Source organism: Poecilia latipinna, unplaced genomic scaffold (genome assembly GCF_001443285.1).
Source record: "Poecilia latipinna isolate Pla-1442-1.1 unplaced genomic scaffold, P_latipinna-1.0 Scaffold484, whole genome shotgun sequence".
Classification (NCBI taxonomy): domain Eukaryota; kingdom Metazoa; phylum Chordata; class Actinopteri; order Cyprinodontiformes; family Poeciliidae; genus Poecilia; species Poecilia latipinna.
The window spans coordinates 24,622-34,095 of NW_015113100.1; the positions used below are offsets into that span (position 1 = coordinate 24,622).

At 39.3% G+C, this 9,474-nt stretch overlaps 3 protein-coding genes and 1 gene segment (V, D, J or C); all 4 read left to right on the forward strand.

Moving 5' to 3' along the window:
- Positions 1-34: 34 nt before the first annotated feature.
- The window catches only part of LOC106951965 (T-cell receptor beta chain C region), a 46,556-nt gene continuing 37,116 nt past the window's right edge, over positions 35-9,474 (forward strand). The window contains exons 1-2 of the mRNA XM_074527699.1: positions 35-267; positions 358-654. Coding sequence (XP_074383800.1) covers positions 222-267; positions 358-654 — 343 coding nt within the window. The 5' untranslated portion in view covers positions 35-221. The remainder of the gene's footprint in view (positions 268-357; positions 655-9,474) is intronic.
- LOC106951969 (immunoglobulin iota chain-like) lies at positions 1,384-3,319 on the forward strand. Its single transcript, XM_015039770.1, has 3 exons — positions 1,384-2,301; positions 2,388-2,539; positions 2,628-3,319. The coding sequence occupies exons 2-3, from the start codon at positions 2,488-2,490 to the stop codon at positions 2,954-2,956; spliced, it is 381 nt and encodes a 126-aa protein (XP_014895256.1). The 5' UTR covers positions 1,384-2,301; positions 2,388-2,487; the 3' UTR covers positions 2,957-3,319.
- On the forward strand, positions 3,601-4,340 carry LOC106951973 (Ig kappa chain V-I region BAN-like). The segment is given in 2 exon segments: positions 3,601-3,855; positions 3,936-4,340. Coding segments are annotated over 2 exon segments (357 nt in total).
- On the forward strand, positions 5,576-6,408 carry LOC106951972 (Ig kappa chain V19-17-like). Its single transcript, XM_015039771.1, has 2 exons — positions 5,576-5,702; positions 5,798-6,408. The coding sequence occupies exons 1-2, from the start codon at positions 5,669-5,671 to the stop codon at positions 6,118-6,120; spliced, it is 357 nt and encodes a 118-aa protein (XP_014895257.1). The 5' UTR covers positions 5,576-5,668; the 3' UTR covers positions 6,121-6,408.

The following is a 9,474-nucleotide window of genomic DNA, read 5'->3' on the forward strand; positions in this document are numbered from 1 at the left end:
GGTTGGGGACCACTGGTGTAAAGGACTTGAACTGCCTTTTTGCTAAAATGTGAAATACATGTAACCTTGACTTGTTGATCTGTGATTGGTTTCCTTATTTGACAGAGGAGGAGCCACAGAAACTCATCTCACCGTCTCAGACTGGAACAAGTCTTCTAGGTTTGTTGTGATCCAGATTGTTTGAGCTACTAAGATTAAACCAACAGAGAAAAGTAAACATCATGATCGTCATCTTCTGCATAATCTGTCATCTTATGTTTGTTTCAGGTAAAAAAAAAATTCCCCGTCTACAATCATTCTGATTTAATGTGTGCAATTACAGTTTTAACAATTAAAATAAATTAATTAAATCAACAGGTTCTTCTCTCAGTGACCAAGTCCACCAGACTCCTTCTGAAAAGTTCTGCAAAACTGGAGATAAACCGCAAATCAGCTGCAGACATGAAATTCAGGACTACACCCGGATCTTCTGGTACAAACAGTCGACGGACCATCAGATGCAGCTCCTGGGGTACATGAACGTCAACGATGGCTATCCAGAGACAGGAGCCAATGTGAAGATAAATGGAGGAGCAACTAAAGGGGAAACCTGCAGTTTAACGATCGAGGGAGTCAACACGAGCAGCAGCGGCGTTTACTTCTGTGCTGCTAGTCAACACAGTGCTGCATGTCTCTGCTTCTCTGTACAAAAACCTCCAAACGGCAGATTTCTTTCATCTGAGGCCAGCAGCTTACTGATCGTTACAGCTGCTTCATTACCTCCAGCTAACGTTACCCTGCATTTCTAAAGCAGACATGCAGAAGGTGTTAAACAACAACTCTCACTAGGAAAGATAAAACCGAATAGTTTAGATCTAAATCCAGTTTGGAAAGACTTGAAGGCTTTCCGTAGCTGCACTCCATCCAATCTGACCGAGTTCAAGGTATTTTGCAAAGTTGATCAGGAAAAGATTTCAGTCTCCAGGTGTTTAAAGCTAATACAAGCCAAATGTGGGTAGAGTAGCAAAAAAAAAAAATGTACACAAGAGTAGCACTACTTCAACATATTTTTACTCAAGTAAAGGTAAAAAGTTGCAGGAAATTCGAGTAAAAAAAAAAGTGTTTGGTAAAAAGGCGACTCAATCACAGAGGAACTGATCAAAGCATTTGATTTAATATTTGGAAATTGCATCCTCAGACGGACCAAATTATATAGTTAAGGGAAAATTTGGGTGTTTTAAGGATCAAAATGTGAGTAATAAACATTACAAAATAATCAGGTAAAAGAAACATTTTTCAATATCAATTTATTTGAATATTAAACCATCAAAAACCATTGGTCTGTGTCTGATGAACTTTTGGTTAAGACAAGTTTGTTCTTCATTCAGTGAAGTCGCTCACAGTGGGTGGAGGATCCAGAAATGTGATTAGAAACGTGGAGTCAGTAAATAAAGTTACCAAACAGAAGATGGGACTCCAGTCTGTTTTATGAGTGAAGTGTTTGCACTACTTTGTGTTGCTTTATTATATAAAATCCCAATTAAACACATTCAATTTTTGTAGTTGTAGTTTGAAAAACATTTGAAAAAGTTCACATAAACACTTTTGCGAGAAAAGTTTGTTTTACAAATATATGCCTTTAATTTGGAATTTTACAGCGATAATTTAGGTTAAACTTTATGTAGTTTCACATCCTACCATTAGGTGGCAGCATACTCTATTTTAAGGCAATACTGCAGTTTCAGTGTTGAGAAGAACAGTAGACAACTTGCCTCCTCTGGGCTTGGATGCTTTTAGGTTGATGTTGGATTTATTGTTACTGTATTGACTTGACCAATTACAATACAATGATTCTTTTCTTTTATATCAGCTTCGATTTTTTTCTACTTTCAGGTAAAATACTTTCTAAATTTTGCTACAGATATTTTACGTTCTGTGCTGTAACGTTTAAAGACCTTTCAGCTTAAGGTTTCCGTCTATCTGTCTGGTTTTGTTCTCCCAGGTTCGTCTCTCAGTGACCAGGTCTACCAGGTTCCTGATCACATCCTTGGAAAGCCGGGGGAATCTGCCATCATACAATGTTCACACACTATTCCGAACTACGACCGGGTCCTCTGGTACAAACAGTCGACCCAGCTCCAGTTCCTGGGACACATGTACAAAAACATGGATAATCCCGAAGCCGGGCTGGGTGTGAAGCTGGGTGGGAACGCAGAAAAAGACCAGAACTGCACATTAACGCTCGAAGTCCTCAACCCAAACAGCAGCGGGGTTTACTTCTGTGCCGCTCGCTACCACAGTGCTCCAACTTACTGCTCCTCAGTACAAAAACCTCCCCTTGTTTCTATTATTATGACTCACACTGTCACACAACTCATTCTAATGAAATGTCTCTCTCTCTCTAAAAGGGGAGGATCTTCTTGAAGCAACACAGTATTTAACCTCCCTCAGAAATTCAGTGCAGCATCCTTAGACCACATCAATAGAAGCTGACAGATGTAATTCAAAATGATATCTCAAGTTCTCATCATATTTATACTCTTTTTTTCAAAGAAGCAAGGTATTACTCCGAAGCATCTGATTGGACTTTTACGTTTGTTGATTCAAACACTTAAAGAGTTCCTGAATGTCCTTCTGTCTCCTCACAGTTCACTGCCAGGACGTCATCCAGGATCCAACAATCAGCTGGAGTTTTAAGTCCAAGTCCGCAGAAATGAAATGCAGCCACAAAAATCTTATCACTCATACCCAGATGTACTGGTACCGACAGCGACCAGGGGAGACCATGACTCTCATTGTGTACACGGCGTTCGGTGGGCAGCCAGACTACGGAGAGAACCTGCAGAGCAAATACTCAGCAGTCAAAGACTCCATAGAGGCCGGAGCTCTGACTGTGAAGGACCTGCAGCCTGATGACAGCGGCATTTATTTCTGTGCTGTCAGCAAACACAGTGATGTGAGGAAATACAACAGCTGAACAAAAACCGACTGCCAATACAACAGTTAATAGGAAACCCACATCTGCACTACTGTGACTCTCCAGTAGGTGGCAGTGAGGCTCAATAAATGATACAAGAAGCATTGAGACTTTTACAAACATACAAACTCTCAACAGAAAGGGTTTCCGATGGATTTGAACCAACATTTTCAGCTATAAACAGCCTCAACTATTCAGGAAAGGTTTGGGGAATGTTTGTGATCAGTCTCTAATGTTGGAACAGAAAGGTTGCTGCTTCCGCTCCAATTTATCCCAAAGGTGCTCCACCACTCTAAGTTTAAGTTCAAGTTCAATGTTTGCAGAAGAAATTTGCAACACGCAGTATTTTTATCCTATTTTTACATGAAGATGATTACCATTAAAGTTTATCAGAAGGTGAAGAAAAGATGGATGTTTTTTTCTGTTCTGAGACTCATGACTTTACATTTTTTTTCTGCTGTTTTCATAAATCAACATGAAGGAGACACAAGGTTACTTCTAGTCATTAACCTTGTGTTTCTGGCTGTGTAACAAATAATATCAAACATATATTTCCAGTTTTATTATTGAAATGCTAATCATACAAAACACAAGTTTTCATTTACTTTGTTCAAAAACCATCAAGCATTATGCTTTGAATTTAGACATTCTCTTCCCAGCTGAACTTTGACTGACTCCTTTGACTTGATGATGCAGGAATCGTCACTTCCGCTTCCTGTTGAGCTACAGGTTGACTCCCCATCACTATAAGAATATCATTCATCATCACCTCTGAAACGCCAGAAACCTTCATCAGCTACACACTCAACAGCTGTTCAGTGTGCTGCAGAAACCATCCAAACAAATGTTCATTTGAGCAAGAAAAATGAACCAAATCTTTATCTTCTCTTTCCTTGCAGGTAAGTTTTCCTCTAGAACAGGAACATCTTACGGTTTGTTTCCCCAAAAGAACAATCAACATCTTCTCTCCTATTCTCAGGTCTCAGTTTGGGGCTTGAGGTCCATCAGTCCCACTCTGATCTCATCACAAGAAATGGAGATAAAGTTCACATTTTCTGCACCCATGAAAAAACCGACTACAGAGTGATGCTCTGGTACCAGCGGCTACCTGGAGACACGGCCATGAAGCTCATCGGACATTTGTACTACGACAAGCCGTCTATGGAAGACGGATATAAAAAGGACTTTGGGATCTCTGGAGACCTGGGAGGGGAGACGGCGAAGAACGGATCCCTGACGATCCAAACCGTGAAACAGGATCACTCTGCCGTTTACTACTGTGCTGCAAGAGAAGCACAATGACAGAAATCCTCTCTGCACCTCAACAAAAACTGAGCTGTGTTTTATCATCAGTGGTTTTTATAGAAAACTGACACCTGCTTGTGGTTGTAATAACTCATAAAACTGCGTGAAAGCAGAGGATTTAGATTTCCTGTTCAGAATAAAAACAGAATAATCCCATCATGGCTTCAGAAAAGCCTCAGGATTGTCTGAACAAAACTTAGGAGTCTTCCAACCACAATCGCATGTTACATCTCAACTATCCTTTCAAAGCAAAGGGACAGTTTACAGACCTGAATCTCTTCATGCTTTCTCCAACTTTGATTATTATTCTACATTAAAGTTTCTTAAATCATATCACTGCCTCCGGTTCTTCCTGCATTTGGGTCCAAATCCAAACCAACACAAATGTACATACTTGTCAGATTTATTATATGTCTGGGGGGGAAAAAAGTGTTTCCTGTGTTTATCACATAACATAACAGCTACATTGGCATCCAAGTTTTTGCTTGTAAACTGACAGAATGTGGGAACAAAATGCTGTGAATTTGCTAAACATTACCTGTCAAAATAAGATAAGTTGATTGTTCTGCAGTGTGCATGTGCTGCGTCTCTGTAGAGGCGTCTCCACTGGCCTTATAATTGAGAAAATTGGAATTATGAAAGAAATATTCTTAATGGAAATGACAATTTCAAAGAAGCTTACGTTTTTTGATAAAGTTATTGCGCTATCAACATTTCTGTATTTTACAAAGCCGCAATGGAATCAGTTTTTTCCCACCACACAAGTCACATGATCAACAACCAGATGTTACTACTGGCGGAAACGACAGACGACAACAGGAAGTGGTAGTATGATGATGGCGCAGCACATTTTAATAACTTATTGCCTTAACAGACTTATACCCATGTCATTTTAACTATGTCTCTTATTTAATGGAAAGACCATAATTGAGAAAACTTTTTTTTTCTTTTTAGATCAGCAGAATGTCGACAAAGTTTTGCACACATTGGTAATGGAAATGCAACTAGAGTTGCCATTCAGACTCTCACCTCTACTGTCGCCTAATGACTGCTGCAGACAGACGTCCTCCAACTCTACAAGGACAAGCAGGACCATAAATTAATCTCTCTCTGGGGTTTGACAGGTAGGAGATTCCTTACAGTCCAGATCAACTGAATAAACTCTGTTTTGTAAAAATCCTGAGCATTAAGATTTGAAATGAGATTTTAAAGAGAAATCTGCTCACAGGCCGAGGCTGAACTTTGGATCTTTAGACTTTAAGGGGTGGTGCTTCATCATCACTTCCGTTTCCTCTTGAGGATGACTATCTCTGTTGAACAGCAGCAAATCTTTCGGCTGCACACCCGACAGCAGACCCATATACTGCAGGACATTTCTAAGCAGTTCCTTTACCCTGAGCAGGAAACATGATCTGCATATTTGTCTTCTCATGTCTCGCAAGTAATTTTGCTTCAGAGCAGCATCATCTTAAACGATTGTTTCCTTAGGATGTGAAATGAGTTGTTATGTCTCTCCAAATTCTCTCCTGTTCTCAGGTCTCAGTTTGGGGCTTGAGGTCCATCAGTCCCACTCTGATCTCATCAAAAAAGCTGGTGATGAAGTTCACATTTTCTGCACCCATGAAAGAACCGACTACAGAGTGATCCTCTGGTACCAACAGTCGCCTGGAGACACGGCCATGAAGCTCATCGGATATTTGTACTTCAAAGATCCGACTATCGAAGACGGATATAAAAAGGACTTTGGGATCTCTGGAGACCTGGGAGGGGATACGGCGAAGAACGGATCCCTGACGATCCAAACCGTGAAACAGGATCACTCTGCCGTTTACTACTGTGCTGCAAGAGAAGCACAATGACAGAAATCCTCTCTGCACCTCAACAAAAACTGAGCTGTGTTTTATCATCAGTGGTTTTTATAGAAAAATGATTAAACGTCTTTCAAGCACCTGCTTCTGTGGTTGGAAAGAAGGAAGATTCAAAACACAGACTAAATATCTGAGTCACTTTGTTTGAATTAAACATTTTTACCACAGACTGAAAACCCACTGTTGCTCGCTACACACACAAATACACACAAACATTTATATACAACATCATCACTGCATTTATGTGAGTTTTTAAAAATCATTTGTGCAAATGAAGGCTTCAAATTTAGTAAGAATTTGAAACAAATATCAGAAGAATTTTTAAGTATAAAAAATTATAAAGATTATAAATTGTAAATTACATAATTACGAGATTTATTTATGCAATATTCCAAACCAAAGTTTATGCATTCATTTCCGCTGATGTTTATTTTTAATCCAGTTTCTTTTAACTTGATACTTTTTTTTCTTTACAATGTCTAATAATTATTACTTTTATTATGGTTATTACATTTGACCTTTGTTTTATTTTCTGTTTTTACGCCAGTAGGGGGCACTGTAAAGCAAAAATAAGGCACAAGTTTTGTGTGGCCTTATACTTTTGTATAAAGATTTCTAATAAAAAATCTAACACTATTCAAAGAAACATTTTGTTCATTATAAAGTAGGAACCATAAAAGTGTCTGCTCCTGGTCTGTCATGTGACTCTGATGTCATTTCCTCAAGTGATCTCATCCAACTCATCATCATTTCAGCTAAATCAGCTTAAGGAGCAAAATGATTTCATTTCTGTTCCCTCACAGGTACTGTGAACAATTCACTTCCAAAATTATTTTATACTTTGCTTCACTGTTCAACCAATTTGAGTTCTTTTTTTGTTTTTAGAGGATTCTCTCTTGGGGTTCACATCCATCAGTTTCCCCCTAATGTGGTCAGTAACACCAAGGCTGATGCTCAGCTTTTTTGCTTGCAGGACCTGGTGGATATCAGAGTCATCCTGTGGTACCAGCAGAACCCTGGAGGCTCTGAAACTCATTGGTTACGGATACAGCCAGTTTAGTGATGACAGAGGGGAACAAACATACAGGAAACATTTTAAATTAGGTGGAGATTTAAAGACGGCCACAAACTTCTCCCTTTCCATCGTCAATCTGACAGCCGAACACACGGCGACTTGCTTCTGCGCTGCAATGGAAGCACACTGGAACACCATTTGTTTGTAAAAGGTATTTCAGGTATTCACACAAAAACCTCCAACCTACGGCCTCATGGTATCTCCTCTCTGAATCTAGACAGAGCCCAGCAGCCATCACAACAAATTCCTTTTTCCATTGGTTTTAGCATTCAACAATTTTCCGATAAACAAACTCTTGTACTGCTCATGGTTCCCTGCTGAGCATTCATACCCCTTTTTCTTTTGTACCAACTCAGCTTGGTTCTTCTTGGTTACCATAGTTTTATACGAGGGTTAGAGTTGGGTTACGACCAGAGACTGGTACGTTGTTCCTACTTTGCTGGCATTCCAAACACGATGAATTGGGCTGAAAACGTGACATCAGAAGACCAGTTTCTGATCAACTAGAAGGCGGAGTCACTGGATCTGTCACAAGAGAGACCTCCCTCACAAGAACCATATCTGACTCAACGACAGACTGTATTTTGGAGCTCAGTCCAACGCAAAAACCGCCCCAAAAGTTCATCACTTCCTATCCCTCCTTCAAGGTAAAGACACAGCTGGTTTTTGGCATCCAACATGAAGCCATCTGTTGTCTTCATCACCATCGCTTGCTGGATTGAAGGTATTGATTGTTTATTAATCAAAGCAGTATTTTTTTTTACTATTTTATATTAGTAACGTAAATATGTAGACTTGCAAGTACTGCTGGTGCAATTAACTCCTAAAAATCTAAACCTCCAATCTTTTCTCAGGAGTCTACCTCAGCAAAGAAAAGCAAGTGTCTCAGTTTCCGGCGGACGTTTTGGTCCGACCAAACAACAAAGTCAACCTGACCTTCACTCATACAATCAAAAGCTATGACACAATCCTCTGGTATCAGCGCTCACCGGGAGACACTTCCCTGAAGCTGATCGGCTACGTCTATTATACAAGCGTCACTATGGAGTCGGAATTTAAAAGCCACTTTCAGGTGACCGGAGATGGAGAGAAGATGGCTCAGCTTCACATCCTGAACCCGAGGAACCCAGAAGACAGTGGAGAATATTTTGGGGCCACACGTATATACACAGCATTAAAAGAGAGAGACTCTGCCATACAAAAACCTTCAGAGTTATCCAGCTGGTAACCGCAGCCCAGCAGGAAACCAGAGGCATGTGACAGCAAATGAAAGTTGAAGGGGGGAAAAAACCAACAAAAACCTCATGTCATGAGTACTAATACCACCCAGAATCGGTAGATAGAAGATATTTGTTCATTGTTTTGCAGATGATACCATTATTTACTGTGTTCTTCCTACAGGACACTCAGCCTCCCACAACCGGCTTTTAACTTGGTGTAGAGCAACTTATACAGAACTCCTTCTGAAAGCAGATAAAACCAAGACGATCTCCTCCACCATTCTGCAATGTTTAATATTCAAACACAAATATTTCAGTGACATAATTAATAACTGAACCACATATGCTGCCATTGTTGTACAACGTCCGCCTTCATGAAATCTCTTGTTGGTAAAACTCAGTTTCTTCTACAAACACGATGGTTGAAATGCTGATGTATCAACTGATGTGTGACTGATTTAGTGTCTTTGCTCACTGAAATGATGCTTGTTTTTTAATGCTTGTTTTTCTTCTATTTAAGCTGCGAATAAACTCTAAGTAGTTAGTAACTTATACAATCTAAAACAGACACACATAATAATAGTTGTTACAGTCAATCAACACTTCAACTGGACTCAATGAAATTCAAAACAAAGATGAATAAAAATAAATAATATCTAGTGGATTAAAAAGGTGCAGACTGAACTACTCAGCTTATATATGCCTAGTTTATCCTATTAAAATTCAATAAAAAGTAAATTGCTGCCAGGTAAAATCCACAAAAAAAATCTCAGATTGGCATTTTGAAGTATTCTTGAATAAATGTTTTTTGTCATTTTTTTGTGTTAAATTTGAAATTATTTGGATCTGGGTTTCCGTTTCCTGGGTTTATAAATCAATAACAGCTTTTAGTATCATCTCCTAAAATCACCAACCAAAACTCCTGCTATTAGAGGCTCTCAACAATACTCCCTTCATTTTCTCACATTTAGACCCATGAAACATTTTCTTAGCAGCAGCTTGTGGATGATGATTCTGAATTGACTAATTTGATATAAATGCTATTGTCTT

Excerpts from the sequence above, each read along its gene's own strand:
- LOC106951969 (XM_015039770.1), top strand. The coding sequence starts at position 2,488 with ATGATATCTCAAGTTCTCATCATATTTATACTCTTTTTTTCAAAGAAG. Across the intron at positions 2,540-2,627 it reads CTTTTTTTCAAAGAAGCAAG|TTCACTGCCAGGACGTCATC; the intron begins GTATTACTCCGA and ends GTCTCCTCACAG.
- LOC106951972 (XM_015039771.1), top strand. The coding sequence starts at position 5,669 with ATGATCTGCATATTTGTCTTCTCATGTCTCGCAA. Across the intron at positions 5,703-5,797 it reads TGTCTTCTCATGTCTCGCAA|GTCTCAGTTTGGGGCTTGAG; the intron begins GTAATTTTGCTT and ends TCCTGTTCTCAG.